Genomic DNA, 24,707 nt, shown 5'->3' on the forward strand with positions numbered 1-24,707 from the left:
TATAGCACGAGGGAAAAAATATACAAACAAATAATAAACATGGCATCATTCAGACTTGAACTAAAGATCTTTTAGTGTTTTAGACTGACGTGATAACCAACCACACTACAACACTTTTATTGGCTTGGAAACTACGTTGCTCAATTCAGCTAGTTTTTAAGAAATGACCACCCACGAGAAAAAAAATATACAAACAAATAATGAATAGAAAAAATGAACCCCACGAGAAAAAAATATACAAACAAATAATGAATAGACTCATGAACACCATAGCACCTTCATTTGCTTGGAAAAGATATCCCTAATTTAAGTTAGTTTTCAAGAAATGACACCCAAAAATTAATTCGACATTACTCGGACTCGACTGATACGTCATCCGCTGGAGTAGCTCAGTTGGTTAGAGCGTGTGGCTGTTAACCACAAGGTCGAAGGTTCAACCCCTTCCTCTAGCGTTTTTAAATTTCTATTTTTAATGTTTTGGGCTGTCCACTTACCGAGGCCCATGGGCTGCTTGCGACTGAAGGAAGAAGGCAGTTCGGAATCGAAACCTCTCGTTCCATTTCCGAAATGTTCAGAAACAGTGAAAACCGCTGGTGGTGATCGATCCAAAATGACGACCAAACTTCTTGCGAATCGGTTTCGGCACCTATTCTTCACATCAACAGGGACAACCAGAGCCACCTCCTTTACTATTACATCTTCTTCTTCCCCATTTCGATGCATATTTTTTTCTAAATTTTCATCATCGTCACCGTCTTCTTCTGGCATCGATTGCTCTACTGCTGCGCCTCCGGATATTGCCGATGTTCCTGAAGAAGTTGTTGAGGAATTATTCGACACTGTCTCTCCTGCCGCTGCGAATTCTTCGGCTGTCGAGCTTGTGTTTCCTTCTCTTCTCCAGCCTCGCGTTGTTGTCTATGACGGTGTCTGCCATCTCTGCCACCGCGGTTCGATCTCTTTTCTCTCCCTCTTTAAAACGCTCAGTTTACAGTTTCATTCTGTTTCCTCTGTTTCACGAGAATGTGCCATTGCTACCCCTGTAATTTCATTCAAAGAACTAAAGAATGCGCATAATCAGATTGTCATTTTCTTGTATACTTAATATTTAAAGCCACTCCGCCTTCTAGGTTTTTCTTTTATCCCTTAATCTTGTGACATGTTTTCCGTTCTTTTTCCTGTTTTTGTTTATGTTTTTTGGCGGCGGTTTGAATTTTCTTACCTTGCCTTTAACTCTATGAACTGTTCGACATTGGTACCGCCCAACTTTTGGAGGAGTTTGATGGCTCTTAGAACCTGTGAATCTGTGAAAGGAATCCTGACTTTTAATTCCCCCTTTTTGGTCTGGTATGTATAATTATTTGTGAGAGAAAGAAGGAAACAAATCTTCGCCGCTATTAATTGAAACCCTCCTGTTCCAACACTGATTTTAGAGCCTTTATCATCTGTATAATTTGGTAACCTGATAAATTCTATTGTACTCCAAAGTGATAATTGAAAGTTTTATCCAGGTGGGATTACGGGTTCCATGACTTTTAGTCCTACATCGTGTTTCTAGGTCATTTCACTTCCAGACTTCCAGTATATGCTCAAATTCTTAGAGGCTGCATCCTAATATTTCACTTCCATAACATTCTGTATCTATCCCTCCATAGTTATGTTTCTATCTTTGTTCTGTTTATCGATAAATTTGCAGGTGTGAAGTGGGTTATAAAGGCGGACAAATATAAGAAGATCAAATTTTGCTGCTTTCAGTCCAAAGCTGCTGAACCATACTTGAGACTGAGTGGTCTAGACAGAGAGGATGTTTACCGTCGCTTTGTGTTCATTGAGGGCCATGGTTCATACTACCAAGCTTCTACCGGTACTTATCCTTCTTGACCAAGAGCAGTTAAAATATCCCTGTGATAACTTCGATCTTTCCCTGTATTCTATAATTGGTGTGCATGTGTAACTCGGTGCTTCATTTACCCTTCTGTATGATTTTTCCCATTAAATGCCTTTCTTATCAAAACTCTAAATTCCCACATAACACTCGAGATTCATTGCTACAGTTAATGTAGCATTTTAGAAAGGAGATTCATTTTCTCTATTTTTGTGTAGATCGGCTTATTACTACTAGTGTTACAAAACTTCTGTCAAAATGTATATTGTTCCCTTCTTAATCAGTAGGAATGTAATCCCATTTGAGCAAATTGTGTAATTTTGCAGCTGCTCTGAAGGTATTGTCCTATTTGCCTCTCCCCTACTCAGCTTTGAGCGCATTCTTGATAATCCCAACTCCTCTTAGAGATGCTATCTATGACATTGTTGCCAAACATCGCTACGACTTGTTTGGAAAAGCCGAAGACTGCTTGGTTTTGCAAGAGGAAGAGCTTCTCGAGCGTTTCATTGATAGGGAGGAACTGCTCGATCAACGTCATCGGTAAGGAAGTATGTGCATTACATTTTTATGGACATGGAAATTGTAAATTTTAGTCATTACCCTCCTTTTGGACTAAAGAACCTGATATGAATGTACTTCAGAACTAACCGTTTAGGTAAAAAAAACTCCACCTGTAAGCACTAGTTTGATGGCGAGTATTGTAATGATCAGTTTTAGACAAGAAGCATCAACATCCACAATTCACTTAAAGTAACAGCACTCATCTTACCGTACAGCTAAAACAATTTAGATTGTTCATAAAGACATCAAATGTTTTATATCTCTAAGATTGCTCAAGCCATATAGAAATACACTGATGCAAATTTTGTTCAGCATGACAGCTAATGGATTCTGTTTGCTTTATCTAAGTTCTATCCTCGTCATTCTAGAGATCTCTGATAGTTCATACAAAAACAAATTCAGCTCATATATGAACAATCCCTTTGATAAAGATTCAGAAGAAAGCAACAAAATATATTCTTGAGGGGGACTTTTGTTAGGTGCCATCGTCACCAGTCCACAGGTTCCAGTCTTTATCAACATGCTCTTGAGCCCATTTGACTGCAGCACGGGCAGCTTGAGGTCCTCCAGGTAATCCTCGTTCGTTGATTGTATCAGACATGTCAATGAAAGGTAGAACCAACAAGGTCCCAGGGCCGCCATACTCGGTATGCATAAAGGTGTTGAATATCTGTTTAGTTGGAAGGCCATAACATAGGTAAAGACATGCAGTTGTTGAGCTATTATGTTCAATCAGAGGATGTCAGCGTCCATACCTCAGTGCATACTCCGACGACCTCTTGAACCGAATCCCCGTAAATATCTTTCTTAGAAAGTTTGGTAAGCAAATGAGCCCTGAACTTCTCGGTCTCCTGAACAGAAAAGAAACTATTTCAAGACATTTCGAAATCATCCATTTACACGAACTCCCAGAAGGAGGGGAGCTTACAGCGATGGCGAATTCAGGAATTGGGTCGGGAAATTTGTATTCGGCGGCCCTGCAAATCTGGTTTCCGAAGGAGGAGGAGGGTTGAAATGGAAGCCTGAGAGTGGGCGAGAGGCGTGTGTGTTGCAGAGCACTTGAAGGATTGGAGAAGAAGCACGGCGGAGCGGTAGGTTTATGAAGCGCAAAGAGAGGAGGGAGGAGATGGAAAGCTGGAACAGTAGTCCATGCCATCTTTATCTTCTCACCGGGTTTAGCAGAAGCGCGAGCAAGGGTTTATCAACGCATCTTCTCTTCGCACCCCACAAATTTTGGGATACACCCACCAGTCTACGTGGGTGCCACCTCAGAAATTACGTCACTATAAATTTATTATTTAAATTTTAAATTTTATGTCTATTTTTTATTTTATTTTAATTATATTTAATAGATCATGACAAATTCATATTTTTAAAATTAATTGATAAATTTTATTTTTTTACTTCAAAGACTAAATTTATAATTTTTAAATTAATTTTATAGTCTAGAAACATTGGTAAACTATATAAAATGAATTTTAAGATAATTTGTTGTAATTTTTATACTACGAACAAAACTTTATCATTTTCCTTTCATGGATTGTCACACGAACAAACATTACTATCAGTCAAAACCAAAGCAAAGTTGAAAACTATTTCAAATGTATAGATGAATTTAGCTACAGACCAGCATACCTCCTATTTAGTACGCCGTTTTCAGTCCATGCTAATAATTCAAATGCATGTGTCTCTTGGATATGCCTACAAGGGTTTATTACATGGGTCTTGATCTACTTTAATTAATCTACTTTAATTAATCTACTTTAATTAAGAGAAAATAATGTTTCTAAAACATGATAACCCCCGAACAAAAAAATATACAAACAAATAATATATAATAAATAAAAATTAATTTGGCATCACCCAGACTTGAACTGAAGACATTCAGTGTGTTAGACTAATGTGATAACCAACTACACCACGACACCTTCACTAGTTTGGCAAAGACGTTCCTAATTACAGCTAGTTTCTAAAACATGACAACCCACGAGCAAAAAAATATACAAACAAATAATACATAATAATAAAATTTAATTTAGCGTCGTCCAAACTTGAACTGGAGACTTTCATTGTGTTAGACTGACGTGATAACCAACTAAACCACAAAACCTTCACTAGTTTGGCAAAGACGTCCATAATTACAGCCAGTTTCTAAAACATGACAACCCATGAGCAAAAAAATATACAAACAAATAATATATAATAATAATAATTAATTTGGCGTCGCCAAGACTTAAATAACCAACTACACCACTACACCTTCACTGGTTTGGCAAAGACGTCCCTAATTACAGCTAGTTTCTAAAACATGGCAACCCACGAGCAAAAAAAAAAAAAATACAAACAAAATAATATATAATAAAAATTAATTTGGCGTCGCCCAGACTTGAACTGGAGACCTTCAATGTGTTAGACTGACGTGATAACCAACTACACCACGACACCTTCACTGGTTTGGCAAAGACATCCCTAATTACAACTAGTTTATAAAACATGACAACCCACAAGAAAAAAAAAAAAAATACAAACAAAATAATATATAATAAAAATTAATTTGGCGTCGCCCAGACTTGAACAGGAGACCTTTAGTGTGTTAGACTAACGTGATAACCAACTACACCACGACACCTTCACTAGTTTGGCAAAGACATCCCTAATTACAACTAGTTTCTAAAACATGACAACCCACAAACAAAATAATATATAATAAAAATTAATTTGGCATCGCCCAGACTTGAACTGGAGACTGAAACCTTCAGTGTGTTAGACTGACGTGATAACCAACTACACCACAACACCTTCACTGGTTTGGCAAAGACGCCCCTAATTACAGCTAGTTTCTAAAACATGGCAACCCACGAGCAAAAAAAAAATACAAACAAAATAATATATAATAAAAATTAATTTGGCGTCGCCCAGACTTGAACTGGAGACCTTCAGTGTGTTAGACTGACGTGATAACCAACTACACCACGACACCTTCACTGGTTTGGCAAAGATATCCCTAATTACAACTAGTTTCTAAAACATGACAACCCACAAACAATAAAAATTAATTTGGCATCACCCAGACTTGAACTGGAGACCTTCAGTGTGTTAGCGTGATAACCAACTACACCACAACACCTTCACTGGTTTGGCAAAGACGTCCCTAATTACAACTAGTTTATAAAACATGACAACCCACGAGCAAAAAAAAAAATACAAACAAAATAATATATAATAAAAATTAATTTGGCGTTGCCCAGACTTGAACTGAAGACCTTTAGTGTGTTAGACTAACGTGATAACCAACTACACCACAACACCTTCACTGGTTTGGCAAAGACGTCCCTAATTACAACTAGTTTCTAAAACATGACAACCCACTAGCAAAAAAAAAAAATATACAAACAAATAATATATAATAATAAAAACTAATTAATTTGGCATCGCCCAAACTTGAATTGGAGACCTTCGGTGTGTTAGACTGACGTGGTAACCAACTACACCACAACACCTTTACTGGTTTGGCAAAGACGTCCCTAATTACAACTAGTTTCTAAAAAATGACCACCCACGAGCAAAAAAATATACAAACAAATAATAAAAAATAATTTGGCGTCGCTCAAACTTGAACTAGAGATCTTCAATATGCTAGACTGACGTGATAACCAACTACACCACAACACCATAGCTACTTTGAACCAGACGTCTCTAATTACAGCTAGACTCTAAGAAATGACTACCCCACCTTCAGTGCGTAAGACTGACCGCCCCACCTTTAGTTTGTTCGATTAACGTGATAACCAACTACTCCACAAAATCTTTATTGACTTAGGAAAGACGTTACTAATTTCAGCTAAGAGAAACAAATGTCCGAGAAATCACGATACACGAAATATCAGAATGAAGACACAGCCATGTTAAGACACCAAAGAATAAGAATGAACCTAACAATTTTCATTCACTCAGCTCAACTGAAGTTCCAGATATATTTTCATAGCAGACATGATTTCCTATTACCGTCCACTTCAGTTCTTAACTGAACATGAATTTGGCTCTATTTTATCTAGCTCAATGTACCATTCTTTTCTACATATGAAGTGGCCAAAGAAAGAACAGATTAGAAATGAAAGGACTATCTTGGTAGAAAACCTCTATGACTGAATATCAGATCCTCCCTTGAAAACTTCATATCCTTGAAATGCTATACATATCTTGGTAGAAAACCTCTATGGCTGGAATCGCAGAGAAAATGACTCTCAAGGAACTATAAAGAAGATGGATCAAATCAGAAATGTACAGTCAAATCGCAGGACAGTGGTTCAATCTTACAGTAGCTAATATTGGCCAGTCCTATCAAGTGCTTCAATGGGAAATGATATTATGAACAACAAAATTGATAGCAGGTCATTTATGAGGCAACATACTATATAAGTACAAAGATTACCATATTCCACCCAAAATACAGAGCCAACTGGAGTGAACTAAAGTCGTTTCATTCACATGATCCTCCAATCACTTTCCTATGGCTGCCAGGTGTTTGACCTGATCAATGCTCTCATTTTAAAAGGTAGCTTCTCAATGACTGGAATTGCCTTGTAAGAGCTAAATGACCTTTCTTCGTAACACAATGCTTAAAATATAAAGAAGACAAGCTAAAGTGACAGAAACAGAACAATGAAGTATCGGGAGCTCTCACATCGGTTGGGGAGAACAAAACATTATTTTTAAGGGCGTGAAAACTTCTCCTTAACCAACACTATATTTTGTTGGGCCATTGCAAATAGTTTCGAGGATGTCATTATTACCTCTGTATATGTTGTTAACTTTTCCAAAAATCTCAGCATGTTCTTATTCATATCTGGTGGATTGTATGAGAGATGTCTGCAAAATTTTCACCTAATTAGAACGTACTAATTCTGATACGAGCGGCCTAAAGAAAACTAGGAGTTACTTTCAAGAAATTCCTCGATCAAGACACATGTCTATAATGAAACATGCATAGCTTATAAACTGATGAGCAATGTAGGAATTTTTCATTATAGATATAAATCTGAATTGGGGATCCAGTTAAGGAAGAACATGATCACAACTTATACAAGACAAACACATTCCAACATCAAGCTATGAATTGGGTATCAAAGAAACTTACATTGCTATTAATTTGAAGTCCCCAAGACCTGTAGCAGTCTTTGTAAGTTTGAAGCATTTGAATCTCCAACCCTTTCAGAACTTACTGCTTCCGAATTGTTAAGGAGACAATTTCAGTTTCTAGGAAATACACAGTCGGGGCTTAGTCTCTTCCATCTTCATCTAACCTGATTTTACAGTGTTCAAATCCTCTGACGCCTTCTCCCCTGAACTTAAGCCGTCTTCCCAGCCACTGGTACGAGGAGAACCTTCTGAAATAGTGTAGAAATTGCCCTAATTCATTGAAATACAAAGCTGCAGAGAAAGATAAGCCTGCAATATGCGGACCTGTAAGCCGTTTTTGTCTAAGAAGACGATCGTCCCTGAAAACATTCCATGCGATCCTCAGAGAGTTTTTGGCGCCATTGAAGCTTCTTCTGAACGAGAGGAAACTGTGGTCTTGTGTCTAATGAAATATGTATTTGACTATGGTTGACCTTTGATTGAACACGTGTCTAATAGTGCGATGGTTATTGGTGCGTCAATTTCACAAGTGGGCCTTTTTCTTAATATAATTGCTGTAGAAAGATTTTACCATAAACCCTAAAACCCTCGGACTAAATTTTCTTTCTTATTGCATTTTACAGAACAGAAAAGATAGGGATAATAGTGACTCCATACAGACAGCAGCAGGTTAGCGTTTTTCCAGGCTCAATCCATTACAGAGCCAATGCTTCTGTATCGCTCTGCTTCTGCGCTCTATTTAGAGAGATTAGCGTCATCGTCTAAGCTGCTTTTCTCATTCAAAAATTCGAACTTATTGGTTCCTAGTTCATGTTCTATCCGAATTGGGTTGGTTTGTTTGAGACAACCTTGCTCTAAGCAATCAAGGGCTGTTGGAACTGTTGCTGCTTCTGCTGCAACACCTGCTGCTGATGGAATTGGAAGGGATACTTTTTATGCGGCTGAAGGTGTTTCTTGGACATCACTTGGTGTCTCTGATAATGTTTCTCGATCTCTTGTTAGTGCCGGAATCCAGAGGCCATCATTGATTCAGGTACACGGACATCTTCCTGTCATGAAAATTAGAATATTACAGAACTTTTCGCGTAGTGGGTTCGCCTTGGTATTCGGATTGCAAGGGGCTAGCCAGTAGTTGGGAGCTGACTGTGTTTTGGTGCTTAAGAATAGTTAGGGAGTGAAAACCATGTTTGCTTGTATAAGAATTGAACTTGTTTCGATAAGATGGAATATATTCTCCCTCTTGTTCTCCCTTCACTGGGTTTCTATGGTTTTCTTGAAAACATAGAATGAAGCATATAAAATGAAAAAGAAAATGCCTTAGGAACCACCGTTCTTCACAATGATATGTTATTGTCCATTTTGAACATAAACTTTCATGGTTTTGCTTTTGGTTTTTCCTAAATGCCTCGTACCATTGAGATAATATTACTTACTTGTAGACACATGATCTTTCCCTTAACTAGTCAATGTAGGACTCCCTCCCAACAATCTTCCCCTTGAACAAAGTACATCATAGATTCTCTTCTAAGGCTTATAGAGCCCTCGAACAGCCTCTCCTTCGTTGAGGCTCGATTCCTTTTTCTAGAGCTCTCGAACAAATTACACCCTTTGTTTGACACTTGAGTCACTTTTGACTACACCTTTGAGGCTCACTACTTCTTTGTTCAACATTTGAGCATTCTATTGACATGAATAAGTTAAGGGTATGATATTGTTCTCTTTGAGAATAAGCTCTCATTACTTTACTTTTGGCTTTCTCAAAAGGCCTCATACCATCCGAGATAGTATTCCTTACTTATAAACCCATGATATTCCCTTAATTAGCCAATGTGGGACTCCCTCCCAACAATCCTCAGCATAAGATGTAATATCTTAGATACATATTTTGCTTTCGGTGGTCTTGATAGCGTGTCAATGGAAGTTTCTGCAACCCCTTCTAATCTTTCTTGGTTGATGCCTTTATATTTCTCTACCTTTTTATCACTTCTGATGCATTCTTGTTTGCGTTTAAGGCTGCTTGTGTTCCCTCTATAATGTCGGGAAACGATGTGGTCATTGCAGCCGAAACTGGTAGTGGTAAAACACATGGTTACCTAGTGCCCCTAATTAACAAGATATGCAATGAACAACGTGATGACAAGTTGACTGACGGCGACCAAGACTTGGCTTCAATTAATAAGCTTTCTCTTGTTCTATGTCCAAATGTAATGCTGTGTGAGCAAGTGGTTCAAATGGCCAACACCCTTTGCGATGAACATGGAAAATCACTTCTCAGAGTTACAGCTGTTTGTGGAAGACAGGTAAAAAAAGTTGTCCAAGATAATAGTTGACTTTAACCATGTCGATATGATTCTATCTTTGACTAAGAACTCTAACTGCAGGGTTGGCCAGTTTACAAGCCGGATATTATTGTATCAACACCAGCAGCTCTACTTAATTATATTGAACCAAACAGGAGTCGACGAATGAAGTTTCTTTGTGCTGTGAAGCATGTGGTATTTTTCACCCCTTTTGTGTTAAAATAATGTTATCTCCATGATGTATTTTTTATTTTACTTGTTCTATTTGAAACTACTGCAGGTTTTTGATGAAGCAGATATGCTTCTTGTTGGCAGCTTCCAGAATAAGGTCATTCGTCTTATAAATTTGCTCCGGTTTGAAGAAAAGCTATTGTCTCGCTCAAAAGAATCTCCAGAGAGGCTCATGGAATTAGAAGCTGACCCGTCATCCCAGCTTACTTTACAGGATGAGAGTGACATAGAAACTGAAACCATCTCTGAAGGGGAAGGAGAAGGGGAAGGGGAAGAAAGTTATGAAGATGTTGATTCTAACAACATACAGGATAAAACTGAATATTCATCTGGGAGAGTTAAAGACTGGAGAAGAGCACAAAAAAGTTACGAGCGAAGTAAACAATACATTTTTGTTGCTGCAACTCTTCCTGTGAATGGAAAAAAGACTGCTGGTGCAGTGCTGCGGAAAATGTTCCCAGATGCTAGTTGGGTTAGTGGGAAATATCTACACTGCCACAGTCCCAGGTACTGCTCGAGTTGGTCGTATTCACTTGTGAAATTCAGTAGGGGCTTCTTTCAAAGGGACATAACTATGTGAAAATTGAAATTTCTTACGCTCCAGCAGATCCTTTTTCTCAGATACACTTTTCCTATAAAAAATTTAACATAATTATAAGGCTCAACCTCCTGTGCACTTCACATACTCATGGAAGGAGGCAAGGTGAGATAGCAAATAGAGTGTGTTTGAGGAAAATGGTAGGAATATGTTTGACCAAGACTAAGGATTAGGTCTGTTAGAAGATAGAAGTATAAGCTAACTAGCTGAAAGAATGAGTTAGCTAGAAAGTGTGTAGTATAAAGAAGATAATCGTTAGTAGGGGAAGAGATTAGACCTCTTGAACATTAGGGTAGCTTGTAATGCTTTGATATAGTGCCAGTTTGTTTTGGCCCTATCAGAAGTCTTTTCCAAGCTAGTGTACAGGTTAGCAGAAAGGGAAGAATATATTTGTTGCTTAGTTACGTTTTATCCGAGTTTTTATATAGGTCAATTCTTTGATATTCTCGTGTAATTTGCTCGATGAGTGGAAACGTTATTCGATATGGTTGTCTAACAACCATTTGATGTGGATTTGAAAATATGTATATAAATTTTAGGCGCTTTTGTAGTTTCTGGTTGCAAAATTACCAGCCACATTGTAGTGACCTCTTGAATAATCTCTTGTGGGTGAGATAAAGAGAGATGGAGAGCTCTGGAATCTCCCTTGGTTTGTACCACCCTTGTCTTACATAAAAAATGTAACAGCTCAAGCCCATTGCTGGTAGATATTGTCTGCTTTGACCCATTACGTATCACCGTCAGCCTCACGGTTTTAAAATGCGTTTGCTAGGGAAAGATTTCCACACTTTCATAAGGAATGTTTTGTTTCCCTCTCCGACCGATGTGGGATCTCACAAAGAAACTAGATGCTATCACTTTCTTTCATGAAAACAGGGGAAAATTTAACCTTATCTCTAGAATGGAACGTTGCCTATTGGTTACTATCTGATTTTCTGCAAATTCTCACCTCTGTACTGTAAAGCTGATTATAAGTTAATATCTTGGTTTCTGCTTACGCTATTTGCTTTGACTTCACACAAACATCAGTTAAAATTTTTGTATCCTTTAGTTTCACAATTTGACCTCAGCAAAAGGCACTTGTTCTTATCTTCTTGCAAACTTCACTCTCAGTTTCCTTTTTGCCATTCTTGCATTTGGCTGCATATTACTTCTTAAGTTGAATAATGACACTCTGTTTGCTAGTTTAGATTGGAGCAGAGGTGGGTTGAAGTGACAGTTGATAACCAGGCAGATGAACTTATCGAGGCTGTGAATCAATCTAAAGCTCAACTGAGGAATATCGATGACGGTGCAATTCGAACAATGGTGTTTGCGAACACCGTTGAAACTGTTGAAGCAGTGGCCAATATATTGTTGGTGGCAGGTACAGAATGTTTTCGTTACCACAAAGACCGCAGTTTGGAGGAGCGGTCAAAGATCTTGGCTGATTTCAGAGAGAAAGGTGGTGTTCTTGTTTGCACTGATGCTGCTGCCAGAGGAGTGGATATTCCAAACGTAGCCCACGTTATTCAGGTGCTTCTCTTTTAATAAAATGCTTTCTGCAGACGGCTCTAGCATCTATGGATCCAATATTAGCATTTGAATGTTGGTTCCAATGGCTTTACTTCTAAAATGGGGTGGACTGAAGAATATCTGTTCTTCCTTTTCAGGCAGACTTCGCTACTTCTGCTGTAGATTTTCTACATAGGATTGGTAGAACTGGTAGAGCTGGTCAATGTGGACTTGTCACTAGCATGTACACTAAAGCTAACCGCGATCTTGTAGCAGCAATTCGACGTGCGGAAAACTTGTCTCAACCTGTGGTAATAGTTCCTCTATCCTCATTCTCTACCTCTAACACTTCGAGCTGGGACACAATTCGACTTAACTTTAGCCATATAGCCAGAGCCATATTGCCTTCTCTATCAATCTAGAATCAACTTCACTTGCTAACCTGTAGCCACCAAAGTCCACCACTAACAGATATTGTCGCTTTGGGATTTCCCTTTCGAGTTTCTCTTCAAGGTTTTCACACCCTTATAACTCAACTGAGCTATAAGTTGGAGACCAGATATGGGTATAGCCCAGCATCCTTGCTGGTACTCGTTCTCCTCCTAACCGATGTGGGATCTCCACATAACCACTCAAAACTAAGGCTATCAATTCCTTTATTGAATCAATGCCTCCAACTGTCTTCAGTGGTTGAGTTTTGACTCGTGGCGCTTTCTTTTTCGGTGCAGGAGGCAGCATTCAGCAGGAAACGAAGCTTCCGAAACAAGCTTAAGAAACAGGGTAAGTTTGATTTTGAACTTGCCAGAAGCTGAAAAAGTATGACGGTAGAAAGAACCCTTTGGGTGAACGTAGAAGACAATGAATTCCCACAGAGTGGTTATTGAAACTGATATATATCTTATTTCTGCAGGTTCTGGAAAAGAGAGTGTTCTGTCATGAATGGAAGAGATGATTAGCTTGTATAGATGAAGAACAATGAAAACAACGAACATCCCTTCCTACTGCTTCACATTTCAACACTGGAAAGGATAGAACATGACAAGAAAAAGACGTCTAATATTTATAGATTTAGAATGCATTCATTCAAAGTTAGAAATACCACTTGGATATCAGTGTTTCCTAATAACTATGGGGATGAGAAATGACTGGAGTTGAATGAAATTCATTAAGATGTTGAACGAAAGTTGGGTCATGAAAAGTTGTGTAGATATAGAATAAAAACTGAGACCTGAACAATATTACACCGTTTACAACGGTTTAAGCTCACTGCTAGTGGAAGACCTGAATAATATCACACCATTTACAATGGTTATAAAGAATGTTTCGTTCTCATTCACAACTGATGTGGGATTTCACGCTAACGTAAATTTGAAGCATTATGAGATATTTTTTAAAACAAAAAAAAGATAAAACTACAACATTAAAACTAAAATATTATCAAAATTTATGGGTTTTAGGAAAAATTATTTAATAGTAAAATCGTGTAATTGGTGTAGAACTTAATATCATTATAATTATAATATAATTAGAGAAAGCTTATAAGAACTCTCTCTTGCACTGCTTTCTAGAAAATACAAAAATAAAAGTCGACTCCACCAGGGATCGAATCCAGAATCTCTTTTAACAAAATTTTGAAATATTTATTTCAATCCTTCAATTTTTTAAAATTTGGTTTTTTTTGATTAAATAAGAAATATGATTCTTTTAAATTAGAATTATCAAATTTTGAAATAAAAAAAAAAATCATATAATGAAATTATTCCCACCCACATTTGAAAGGTGGCAAAAGTATTTTCTTTCTTTTAAAAATAAAAAAAAAGGGTAAAAAAATCATCAATACCCAAAATCCAAGAACCGAAAGTTAGATATACGAAAAATCAAATCTATATAATATATATAAAAAAAACGTTTATTATATTAGATAAATAAAAAGAATAATATATATGAGAAGTAATTTATGGTCTTCCACCTAGAAATTTCTGATGTTTATATAAACATGTGGAAGAGTAGATGAAGAATATTATAATATATACTTTTTAGTGCTCTTTCTCTACAAAATATATTCAAATAAATAAACAATTGGAAGTTGATGAGCAGTCAAATGGGGTTGCATATTATAAGCGATATTAGTTGATTTGGATTGACTAATTTTAATTAATTAAGCTCTATAATATTCTATTAACCATTAAACCAAACATCCATCCATCCACAAATTCCATAAATAATTATTATATAAATCGGTATTCGTATTGATGGGATTAAGATAATGATTAGATTGCTACAAGATTAAGTAATTAAGTAATTAAGTAATTAAGTAATTAATTAAGACCAAGTTGAAGATCCAAAGATTTACAGGAAGGGGAAACAACAGGGGGCAGAGAAGAAGAAGAAGAAGAAGACTGAAAAACGACAGGTTTGGCGGCGGCGGAGGAGCTGTCGGCGGGTGTCAAAGAGAACAGCCGTCTTTCGGGAGGTAAAAAGGACTCGAAATGGATGAATTCGGCGTCGTTTTGATTGAAACTAATCAGTGAAGAATCATCATGGGTGTAAGAGGAGGGGAAATGGTAGAGGAAATTATTGGAGGCTGTTTGAAAAGGGTGAAGATAATAATAACTAAGAGTGGCTTTTCTGGCTTGAAGCTGCATCTTCTTCTTCTTCAACCTCTCCTTCTTGTGAGCATTTTGATGGCCTCCCAAAGCCTGCGAATTTGTGAACTCTTTGAAGCAATATTGGCACTCGAATTTGGGCTTGTTGATAGCCATGGCCTGCTCTGATCTTTCGCCGAAAGAGACCGTTGTTGATGAACTCACGCTCTCATTGGCTTCCCCAACCGAGCCTTTCAAGCGCCAATTTGTGGCCAATTCCTCCGATGGGTTCAGCTCAAAACCAAAAAGTTTAAGTTTTTTCTCCATGCAAGACCCTTCCGAACATAACCCACTTTCGCGATCTTCGAAATTACACCCCAATGAGGCCTTTCCCATCATGGTGAAGAGAGAAAAGCGAAGCTTTTTTTGTTCTTTTTTGATGGAATTTGGAGGGATTTGTGTGTGTTTTATACTGAGATTTGTAAATGGTTTGTGACATGTCAAAAAGAATAATAGTTTCATTTCATAATAATAATAGTAATCTTTCAAAAGAAATGGGGAAAAGAAAAGTCAGAGCACAGAAGAAGTCTGTTATTATTTTTATTTATTTTTGTGTTCAAATAACTTTTGAATATTTATTTGTTTTTCACGAAGAAAAAAGATTAATGGAATTAATTAAGGTAGCACTTATGGGTTTTGTTTAAATAAAATAAAACAAATATTCGAAGGCTTGAAAGTGAAGATTAGGTTGATTAATAAAGTAATTAATATTAGAAAAATAAGAGACGAAAAGTCAAAGAAAGTGGGGATTGCGATCACCTTCAGGGAAAGACAGCTTCAATGGATAACTAAAACCCTAAACCAATATTAACAGTTCATTGGATTCTTCTTCTTTTTTTCTTTTTTTTCCTCTAAAAGTTAAAGTTCTTGTTTGGGAGATTGTCTTCTAACCCATTATTCCACTTTTGTCATTTTCCAATATATATATATATCGGTACTAAACCCGGAACTTTGTACTATACATGGATGCTCGTAAGCTTAATGATCAAGTCCTTAAATTTTAAAAGCGTCGGTGGTAAACCCTTTAAATGTCATATCTAACGTGGTAACTTTTTTTCTAATAGCCCGTGGACAGTACTCGTATGTATATTAAATTATTAGTAATGGGATGGATTAAGAAGTGAATGCATTCTTGTGATTATGGTGTAGTTCACGAGAAAACAATTTAAAAAGAAGAAAGATTATTGTGAGATCCCACATCGATTGGAGAAGGAAACGAAACATTACTTATAAAGACGTGAAAACCTCTCCCTAACAAACACGTTTTAAATCATTGAGAGGAAGCCCAAAAAAGTACAATATCTACTAGCAGTGGGCTTGAGTTGTTAAACATCATACGGTATGCCAATGAGGATGCTGGGCTCTCAAAGGGTAAATCGAATACCAAGTGGTGTACCAACGAAGACGTTGGAGTCCAAGGAATATGAAAAAGTGGGGATGATGTAAGCATATATACTTAGAAAAGAAAAGGAAAAGGTCTAAAATGAGATCTGAGCATATCTTCATAGAGCAAGCAAGCCCATGTATTTTATTAATATTTATCATCAATCAACCTTCCAAAAGCATATGTTTTTTTTTTTTTTTTTTTACTTCTTTTTTTCAATTAATATTATCCTATGAGAATGAGTCATAATAAAGCTCTAATTTTGGTTGGACACATGTCATTTGAGGACCCCACTTGTAGGGCTTGTTGGAAACTCTTAGATTTTGCAACCAAGATCCTTCTCCACCATTGGAGGGACTTCTTTTTTTTTCTCTCTCTTGAAATAATTCCCACTTTTGGATATTATTTATATATATTTCCAAGTAGGCATGCTGTCATACACATGTGGAATATTAAAAATGAAAGAATCATCAAATATTATTAATGATATGATGGCTTTGGGTAGGGCTCTTATGGCTGACTGACTACTATATGGTGGGTGGGTGGGTTGGTTTGATTGAATGAATGATCGAACGTGTAGATCAGATATGGACCCTACTACCCAATACTCGTCTATCTTTATACTGTGTTCTTTCGTAGTTTGATCGTTAAAAATGTGATACGGATCGATACGTTCAAGTTGAGAAGAGATTACGATAATTGGGGAAGTGGGAATTTAATAAAGGGAGGAAGGAAGCATCGGAGAAGAAAGAAGTGAAGAATTTGGGGTTTAGGATTTAATTTTTTTCAAAAAGGATGATCCTTAAAGTCATCGGAGTCAGGTGAAAGACAAGACAAGTGAAGGTGATTCGAAGCCGCCGGTCGGGTCGGGTATGGTCTGGTCTGTTCTGTTTTTGTCTACAGAATCCCCACTTATAAATCTATCTCTTTTCTATGTAATTTCTTGTCTCTATATATTCCATTTCCCAAAACCCAATGTTTCTGACTGTTTGAGAGCTGGAAAAATCAAGCTCTCAGTGGGGAGTTCCCAACAAACAAAAAAATCAACAAATAAAGTGGAATATTTGCAAAAAGATTATGATTTGAATTGGAAGCCAATTGTATATTTTCTACGTTGGATTTACTGTGACACCAAGTTGTTCATATTTGTTGTGAGGCTCGTGTTCAAATCGTTATTTAAAAAACGAATTAAAATGGTCTCAATCTTAGAAAACGAACGTAAAAATGTGTGAAAATGTCAAAAAGATGCTTCCTTGAGATATTAAAATAATCTAGCAATGCCGTAGAAGCCGATCTAACTTGGTAAGAATGCTAAATATTTACACTTTGCTGTGATGGGTTTCCTTTTATTTTTGCACTTTGTTTACTTCATCAAGACACAAACACAGCTTGTTGTTGCTCATACCGTGACCAACGGCACATTGTTTGTGCAGTTTTGGCTGTCTCAATAGGAAAAGGAAACAAAACCGAAAAAACGTAACATCGATTCACTGCAGATAAAGATATCAAAGCATGAAACTTCGAATTCGGATGAGTGAGAATGGTGTTAAACTCTACTAATTTGACTAGAAGAATAGGCATTACTTTCTCAAGTAGTGTAAACCCAGTTTTTAAAATACCATAACATTAACATTTTTTCTAAATTATGTACAGATTGTGGAATATCTCCCGTGGAAAAGTAGCTGCAGATAAACAGGTTTTTGGTGTTTTGATGTACGATCTCCAGACCTACTTGACGTGATACATGGTTTACATAGTCATCGTGAAGAATTGAAGAGATCTTTGCCAACAGGTACACCGAATGCAATGCTTAATTAACATCGAATGGGTCGATCATAGGTTGGGGGTAGGGAGGGGCAATTTTCGTTCATATTGGCATAAGGTTCTAAGGTATTGTACTGAGGCAGTTCCATTTTATACTCACCAAGAATCTGGCAGAAAGGAAGCTTATCACTTTCATTGTTGCACCAAGTGGGCAGGCGTGTATGGTTGTCCTCGAAAATCCTCAGCATATATGCATCCCGAATCTGCAAGACAATCAAATTCAATTTTCAAATAGAAACCTATGGAAAAGGAAAAATCATTGGTTGATGCATGTTCAAAATTTTGAGACATACAGTGAACTCAGTTACTTGAATGGAGCTGGATACAGGACCAAATATTCCAGCCTCCTTGTACATTGCAAGGATAAAGGCAACACATGTTGTCGATTTCCCATCGCTGTAGACCCATTCATCTTGTTCTGGAATAGTAAGCAGTAGGTCAAAAGGAATTCCTCGCTTTTCAGTCTCGACTAGAATGTCGTGCAAGTCCAAATCCTAAAATGAACGGAAGTTAATAATTTACTTTTAAGTTATCATATATGAATGACACGTTAAAAAAACAACAAATGATCTGTACGCTTCAGAAACATAAACAGAAAAACAGACAAAGTTGGATGATTATCTTATAGAAACTTGGATAAAAAATGATGAATTAGAATCATTGTATGGATATGTGAACCTTCAAGCACCTCAATTAAAACAGACAAAGTTGGATGATTATCTTATAGAAACTTGGATAAAAAATGATGAATTAGAATCATTGTATGGATATGTGAACCTTCAAGCACCTCAATTATTCCCACTTGTTTGATTTATTTAGTTGTCAAGGTAACTCGTAGGATATTAAATCCTAATTAGGGGACTACCGTAGCTTGAACTCATTTCCTTTAAGCCCTCTAGTAAACATCGGCCCTCGTTAACCACAGTCAATCCATGGGATCTCAAGTGCTCATATCGATCGTGGTTTGTGAACAACAATTAGATTCTATGAGATCCCTTTTTCCATATTCTTAAAAGTCAATGAGAGGACAATCAACTATTAACTAGCTTGTCAAAGGTTCGAATCGTGGTCCTAGAGAGTTGCTTAATTTTATTTCTATGGTGAAACTTTGTGGGTAAAAAGGTTCGGATTCAATCATATTATGTTTTCTACTTCAAAAATTTTCTCTATATCATGTACATGTGTTCATCAAATAAGTCAAGATTGCTGTCATACCTCAGTTCCTAGCCGCTTGTTCAGAGCCTCATTCCACATATTTGCAGCATATGCTGGCTGCAATCTTGTCCACATCGACATGACAGAAATAACCTGTAAATGTGAACTTGTCAGCAAGAAAACTTCCACAAAAAGCCCTTAATACGTGCATACGTATGTCCATATTCAAGCACATACATAACCAACAACTTCATCCATGTCCACTGCAACATGAATGAATGAGTGCAATACATCTATAGACTATAAAGATTGTGAAAAATATACGCTTAAGCAGGTAAGCATTGACAGTAAGATGAAAGGTTCTCTACAACAGAAACATTACAGGGGAAAAGGAAACCAAAACCTACCAAGTGAGCATCAAGAGGAGGAGGAAAGTTGTCAGTTACAGTATCAATCCAGCTAAAAATCATGTTGTGATAACCATATGGCTTCCCGGACATGCTTCGAGCATATTCCCACGCTGCCGTAGAGTTGAATTTTGCATGTATCTCTGGATGCAAAGGAAGCAAGGCTATTTGTGGATTTGAGTTGTCCTTGAGTGCCAACTCCCACCATTCATCCCATGGAATCACCACAATTATTTCTTCACCCTATTAAACACATGAGAAAATTCCCCTCAAATTTAAGGCTCAAACGCCATTTCTATCCACTTATTTGCTTTGCATAGTCTTATGCATTTGAATAATAAGCTACCAAATGACATTCGCGTACCTTCTCATTCTCGTGTCCTGATTCACCAACCCAAAGATTACCCTGTTCATCCTTCAAGCAAACTGCTGTATGACCAGCAAAAGAACCCGTTACCCACTTTTCTAATGTCTCAAATCCTCCCCACCGTCCCCGTAACTTGGACACTGCTAAGAAATCACCAGAACGAACATCGTCTGGATTGATAGTTGCTTGCCAAGGCTGGGATCGTTTTTCAAATGTCGCACCCATGTGCTTCTTAAGGAAAGCTAAATTCGCATTTTGGCCCCATATGGTGTTAGAAAACAGAGGTAACACATCAACCAAAGAGAGTAGAGTTCCTAACATCCCAGACGGCATAAGAAAAACTGAAATCCCATGTTGCTTAACCTGCTCAAGTGTCGCCTATTATGATTAGCAATGTGCAACTAGATTTTAGAGCAGTCGATAATCAAAAACATAAAAACATACATATTCCAACTCAGCAGGTTCTTCCCATGATTCAAACTTCAATGTGTGCTCCCGTGCAGAGAAATAGTAATCCCAAGTAATCCTGTAGGGTGTTGCAAAAACATATAGATCCATACAGGTCCAGCTGTGTGCTGCAGATGTCTAAAAGTAGGAGAAAGTAAGCAACACAGAATTATACGTCACAACGTAGATTCAAACACCTGCAGGTATTATCTACAAGTCTAAAATCAGTGGCAGATGATCGGTCAAAAACTTGCTCAAGAATGTTTTTTCCTACCCCTGTGAAAGTAGAATTCAATTAAAATGCAACTAAGAACGTCGCCAAAACATCGAAATCATAACAATATTTGGTTTACAAACTAATCCAAGTTGCTTGGAAATTAACTTTCAGGGGCCCAAGGCTTAGGCGTAGAGTTCAAGCTTACTGATTGAGAGGCAGATTAGACAGGCAAATTGCATTCGACTATTTGAAGTTCTGCCCTGATTCGCATTAAGTCTATAACAACATCATGTCAATGCATAAAGGAAGAAAGTAAAAGAACAAAAGGATCAAACCTTGAGACGGAGAACGCCACCTCCCAAGCCTCTATCGCCTTCAGTAAAATCAATCCGAGCTTCGTTAGTGAAGAAACAAGCTCCTTTCCACTCAATCGTTCCATTACTGGGAGTCACTGACCCAACATAAGACGGCAACAAATCCACAGCGGTGTGGAGATTATTAAGAACCGGCCACGATATCTGTCGTGGAAGAACCGGAAGCACATCGTTGGCCCTGAAAGGCAACGTCAAAGCCCCACCCAAATTCGCAGCGAAACCGAACGCTAAAGAGCAAACAACCAATCCCCATATGGTTGGTCGTAAAGAAGGCATGGGTTTGGTATATTCCGGAATTTGGACCAAATTCGCAGCGAAATTAGGGATTTAAGGTTACACACAGAGGGGAATCAAAACCCTAGGGATAATCGGGCGATTGAGAACAATTAAGACTAGAATTGATTGTGAAAATCCATGTGGAATAAGTTTGGGAAATGGATTTGGGGAGTAATTGATCATCGTCGAGGGATACGAATGATGATGGGGTTGGTCATGGCGTGGCGTAGACAAGATAAACTCCGGGGCGGACACGGCAGATCTTTTCTAGACTTTTTAATTTCCGAAAAATATCAATTTATATTCATAAGTAATTTTTGAACTAGTAATCAACCTTTAAACAGTACACAAACGAATGAAACGGTAGACAACGGTAGCGGCAGACTCGTTGACCAAGTCTAGAACTGAAAAAAATATAATCCACAAAAAGCTGTCACCACATGGCTGCTCATATGTCCCTAAGACGGCAACATGTTGAGATATATTGACAATGAAGGCACCCACCCACTTGATTCTCCTAACCAATACTCTACCGCAATTCTCGACCCACCCCACCACCCCACCTCGTCGGGGTGGTTTGAGTTTCAAATAGCAAGTGTAAGAAGATCTCATATCATGAGGTTACAACAATATGTAACGAGTCAAAACTGACAATATTAGAGCCGCACTGGTTGAAAAAGCACTAGACCCCGAGTAGATAATTGCATAGCATATTGGGTGAAAAGTGTGGGAGAGAAACAACCCATGTGCAATTTAGTATGGGCTTGTCATTGGAATATGGGCCAATTTGGGCCTCGTTTGTCCAATTGGCCCATCATGGTATCCATACTATATAATTAATTTTAAATTAAAAAAAAAAAAAAAATTGATGAGAGGAAGCATGGAGAGCTTTTTAGGCATGAGGATTTGTGGTAATTCAAAAAGCTTGGAATTGGATTATTAATGGTCCCTTTCTCCTCAAATAATTTGATTTGACTCAATCATCATCTTTACACCTAATTTTCATAAAATTAATATTAAATAAATTTGATTTATATAAAATGCCAATCATTTCAGGAATTAATTTGAGAATAAGAATTAAAAAAAAAAAATTGAAAAACGCACAAAACAAAAACAAAAATAATAGAGAAGAAAAAGAAGATTCGCATAGATAAACATAAAAATATTCGTATCCCCACCAAATCAACATTATTTAAAAGCAATATTAGATTGACTCCACCAATAATAAATCAATAACCCAATTCAATAGTGCAATGAAAGTGATATATCAAGAACAATTATCAAAATTTAAGCTACACAGACAGGTTGCCAACTGTATAAAAATTAATTACTTAATTATTTAATAAATATGAATGAAGATAGGTGTCTCGTACTCATCGAAAAAACTCTTATACCAGTCGGGATGTATTGCTTGCTTATGTAAATCTATGATCATCCCTTTAATTAGCTAAATCCTCCAAGAGTCACCCTTCTTTAGAGTTATTGAACAAAGTATACCCTTTTTAGACTTAGTCACTTTTTGACTATAATCGACATTTGATGTTTCTATTATAATCGTGGTGTGCCAGCCGCGAGAACATTAGGCTCCCAAAGGAACAATGCATTCCTTATAAGGGTACGTTGGGCCTCAAGAGAGGTGAATTGTTTATAAAGGGTGTGAAAATCTCTCTCTAGTTGACACGATACGTAACGAGTCAAAGGAGACGATATCTGCTAGTAGTGAGTTTGAGTTAGTATAAATAGAGATATGTTATTTAATATAAATTCATAATAATCAACTGAGACATGACATAGACATGACATGTAAGTAAGATTTCGTTAATTTATAAAATAATCGAAAGAATATGTTAATTTTTTAATTTTATTTTAAATAGTATGGTATATAATAGATTTGGATGGGGTTAGTATACATATTTGGTAACTACAATGATTTTTTTGGACAAACAACAAAGGGTGGGAAGAAAATTATTGTGAATGTCTGGTAAATAGCTAAAAAGAACATAAAATTGTCGGAGGTGGTGTTGTAGTATCACTGTCGATTATTATCGTGCAATAAGGACCACTTTAAAGGCCTTGACTTGGATGGACGGTTAAGATGAAAAGCATCTCCATGAAAAAAGATCTTATTCTAAAAACAAAGAATATATTTATATTTGCGCTTAAGTTTAAAAAGATTGCATTAATTTAATTAATAAATTGATGAAGATATTTGAATAGAAGAACGACCGTACAGAAAGGAGAATAATGAGAAGAGGGGACATTATTGGCCTAATTTGATGATTAATGAAGTACAGTGGATAAATCCATTGTGCAATAAACGTGGCAATTCCTGAGCCCAAGTGGGCCCACAAATCTCAAAATCAGATCAAGATTCCATTTTGACTAAACCCACGATGCTTTTTTTTTTTTTTTGGGAATTGTAATTGTAATTGTAATTGTAATTATTATAATCATCGTGTCGTGTCCAAAGTGAACAAATTTTAAAATACTGTTTTTCAGCTTCAAAATTCTAATCCATGATCTCTCTAATACCTGTATAAAATATGTTACAAAGTTTTCCCACTTTTATTTTAATAATCATCTTAACTTTGTAAAAATATTTATAATATATATAGATATAAATTACGAAGCGGAGACACCACAAGCGTCAATATGTCACATGCATTCACAACTTGCTCAAACACTAATATTGATATAATCGATTTATGAGTTAACTTCAAATTGGAGAGTTGTCGAACATCTACCCAGTCGGACACTATCGAGACATGGACGCTTTGTTTTTGTGCATAATCATTTCTACACATCAAGTCAAAGTTTGTTGTGCGTGACACATGCATATATTATAGGTGGCTTACTTAGATCAATTGTAATCCTTGATATACCAAATTTAGCATGTTCGAATCCGTCATTTATACAAATTCAACTACTTTTGATGTCATGGTTTAAGGTCACATCCCATCGATGTTAAGCTTGTCACTAACACCACAAATAGCAATATCACTTTCTTGTCCAGTCCTCTTAGTATATCAAAGGATGCATTATACCCTTGACATGTTTCAATTTAGTGGTTACGTCGAAATTATAACGTAGCTTCTTCTTCTAGTATAGTTGTGGCATACTCGAAAAGCTGCCACGTGGCAAGCAAACATGTCAGAAGAAGAAGAGGAAAAACCATATTGTTTTTTAAAATTAGATTCATCTCTGGGAGTACGAGAAACCAGAAGACAAGTAAGTCTTCCTGTTGGAGTTGAATTCCCTTTGTTTATTTTGGGCCAAAAAATTAAGTCCAAGCATTAACCAATATAAGATGTTGTGGGTCCCACACTAGATTTCCTTGGGACTCTCCCAATATCTCCAAATTCCCTCTCTTTTGTCCTCTTTACTCTATTTACCCCCCCCCCCCCCC

At 37.0% G+C, this 24,707-nt stretch overlaps 5 protein-coding genes and 6 non-coding genes across 12 annotated transcripts; 3 read left to right on the plus strand and 8 right to left on the minus strand.

The window, feature by feature from the left end:
- Positions 1–378: 378 nt before the first annotated feature.
- Positions 379–452, plus strand: TRNAN-GUU. Its single transcript has one exon. It is a non-coding gene; the product is annotated as a tRNA-Asn (tRNA).
- Positions 453–549: 97 nt separating this feature from the next.
- On the plus strand, positions 550–2,547 carry LOC111492437 (uncharacterized protein YuxK). The gene is made up of 3 exons (XM_023141808.1): positions 550–947; positions 1,694–1,861; positions 2,209–2,547. The coding sequence occupies exons 1-3, from the start codon at positions 611–613 to the stop codon at positions 2,424–2,426; spliced, it is 723 nt and encodes a 240-aa protein (XP_022997576.1). The 5' UTR covers positions 550–610; the 3' UTR covers positions 2,427–2,547.
- A 100-nt stretch (positions 2,548–2,647) lies between these two features.
- LOC111492617 (protein PLASTID REDOX INSENSITIVE 2, chloroplastic-like) lies at positions 2,648–8,012 on the minus strand. 2 transcript variants are annotated; one of them, XM_023142105.1, is made up of 5 exons: positions 7,907–8,012; positions 7,581–7,830; positions 3,372–3,726; positions 3,199–3,294; positions 2,648–3,113 (listed from the first exon to the last, which is right to left on the minus strand). In XM_023142105.1, the coding sequence occupies exons 3-5, from the start codon at positions 3,597–3,599 to the stop codon at positions 2,919–2,921; spliced, it is 519 nt and encodes a 172-aa protein (XP_022997873.1). In that variant the 5' UTR covers positions 3,600–3,726; positions 7,581–7,830; positions 7,907–8,012; the 3' UTR covers positions 2,648–2,918. The 2 variants fall into 2 exon arrangements, with proteins under 2 accessions (XP_022997873.1, XP_022997795.1); XM_023142027.1 differs by having other exon boundaries at positions 7,581–8,005.
- On the minus strand, positions 4,815–4,888 carry TRNAV-AAC. The gene has a single exon. It is a non-coding gene; the product is annotated as a tRNA-Val (tRNA).
- On the minus strand, positions 4,999–5,072 carry TRNAV-AAC. The gene has a single exon. It is a non-coding gene; the product is annotated as a tRNA-Val (tRNA).
- TRNAV-AAC lies at positions 5,163–5,242 on the minus strand. The gene has a single exon. It is a non-coding gene; the product is annotated as a tRNA-Val (tRNA).
- On the minus strand, positions 5,350–5,423 carry TRNAV-AAC. Its single transcript has one exon. It is a non-coding gene; the product is annotated as a tRNA-Val (tRNA).
- TRNAV-AAC lies at positions 5,679–5,752 on the minus strand. The gene has a single exon. It is a non-coding gene; the product is annotated as a tRNA-Val (tRNA).
- A 192-nt stretch (positions 8,013–8,204) lies between the features above and the next one.
- Positions 8,205–13,388, plus strand: LOC111492263 (DEAD-box ATP-dependent RNA helicase 22). Its single transcript, XM_023141584.1, has 8 exons — positions 8,205–8,615; positions 9,595–9,882; positions 9,964–10,077; positions 10,163–10,620; positions 11,902–12,226; positions 12,364–12,516; positions 12,934–12,985; positions 13,116–13,388. The coding sequence occupies exons 1-8, from the start codon at positions 8,289–8,291 to the stop codon at positions 13,142–13,144; spliced, it is 1,746 nt and encodes a 581-aa protein (XP_022997352.1). The 5' UTR covers positions 8,205–8,288; the 3' UTR covers positions 13,145–13,388.
- Positions 13,389–14,424: 1,036 nt separating this feature from the next.
- LOC111492522 (zinc finger protein 5-like) lies at positions 14,425–15,244 on the minus strand. The gene has a single exon (XM_023141902.1). The coding sequence runs from the start codon at positions 15,187–15,189 to the stop codon at positions 14,524–14,526; it is 666 nt and encodes a 221-aa protein (XP_022997670.1). The 5' UTR covers positions 15,190–15,244; the 3' UTR covers positions 14,425–14,523.
- Positions 15,245–17,791: 2,547 nt separating this feature from the next.
- Positions 17,792–21,581, minus strand: LOC111492349. Its single transcript, XM_023141703.1, has 7 exons — positions 20,987–21,581; positions 20,432–20,572; positions 19,985–20,350; positions 19,621–19,863; positions 19,274–19,366; positions 18,352–18,552; positions 17,792–18,261 (listed from the first exon to the last, which is right to left on the minus strand). Exons 1-7 carry the CDS (start codon positions 21,299–21,301, stop codon positions 18,049–18,051), a joined length of 1,572 nt encoding a protein of 523 aa, XP_022997471.1. The 5' UTR covers positions 21,302–21,581; the 3' UTR covers positions 17,792–18,048.
- Positions 21,582–24,707: the final 3,126 nt, after the last annotated feature.

Source organism: Cucurbita maxima, unplaced genomic scaffold (assembly GCF_002738345.1).
Source record: "Cucurbita maxima cultivar Rimu unplaced genomic scaffold, Cmax_1.0 Cma_Scf00001, whole genome shotgun sequence".
In the NCBI taxonomy this organism is placed as follows: domain Eukaryota; kingdom Viridiplantae; phylum Streptophyta; class Magnoliopsida; order Cucurbitales; family Cucurbitaceae; genus Cucurbita; species Cucurbita maxima.

What these genes read in the sequence shown, in the direction of transcription:
- LOC111492349 (XM_023141703.1), bottom strand. Translation starts at nt 21,301, where the DNA reads ATGCCTTCTTTACGACCAACCATATGGGGATTGGTTGTTTGCTCTTTA. An exon ending in GTGGCGTTCTCCGTCTCAAG is followed by an intron (nt 20,573 to 20,986) that starts GTTTGATCCTTT and finishes TCCTACTTTTAG; the next exon opens with ACATCTGCAGCACACAGCTG. An exon ending in CTCCTCTTGATGCTCACTTG is followed by an intron (nt 19,367 to 19,620) that starts GTAGGTTTTGGT and finishes TCACATTTACAG; the next exon opens with GTTATTTCTGTCATGTCGAT.
- LOC111492437 (XM_023141808.1), top strand. Translation starts at nt 611, where the DNA reads ATGACGACCAAACTTCTTGCGAATCGGTTTCGGCACCTATTCTTCACA. An exon ending in CTGCCATCTCTGCCACCGCG is followed by an intron (nt 948 to 1,693) that starts GTTCGATCTCTT and finishes ATAAATTTGCAG; the next exon opens with GTGTGAAGTGGGTTATAAAG. An exon ending in ATACTACCAAGCTTCTACCG is followed by an intron (nt 1,862 to 2,208) that starts GTACTTATCCTT and finishes GTAATTTTGCAG; the next exon opens with CTGCTCTGAAGGTATTGTCC.
- LOC111492263 (XM_023141584.1), top strand. Translation starts at nt 8,289, where the DNA reads ATGCTTCTGTATCGCTCTGCTTCTGCGCTCTATTTAGAGAGATTAGCG. An exon ending in ACGTAGCCCACGTTATTCAG is followed by an intron (nt 12,227 to 12,363) that starts GTGCTTCTCTTT and finishes CTTCCTTTTCAG; the next exon opens with GCAGACTTCGCTACTTCTGC. An exon ending in AAACAAGCTTAAGAAACAGG is followed by an intron (nt 12,986 to 13,115) that starts GTAAGTTTGATT and finishes TTATTTCTGCAG; the next exon opens with GTTCTGGAAAAGAGAGTGTT.
- LOC111492522 (XM_023141902.1), bottom strand. Translation starts at nt 15,189, where the DNA reads ATGATGGGAAAGGCCTCATTGGGGTGTAATTTCGAAGATCGCGAAAGT.
- LOC111492617 (XM_023142105.1), bottom strand. Translation starts at nt 3,599, where the DNA reads ATGGCATGGACTACTGTTCCAGCTTTCCATCTCCTCCCTCCTCTCTTT. An exon ending in TTCCTGAATTCGCCATCGCT is followed by an intron (nt 3,295 to 3,371) that starts GTAAGCTCCCCT and finishes TTTTCTGTTCAG; the next exon opens with GAGACCGAGAAGTTCAGGGC. An exon ending in TCGTCGGAGTATGCACTGAG is followed by an intron (nt 3,114 to 3,198) that starts GTATGGACGCTG and finishes CCAACTAAACAG; the next exon opens with ATATTCAACACCTTTATGCA.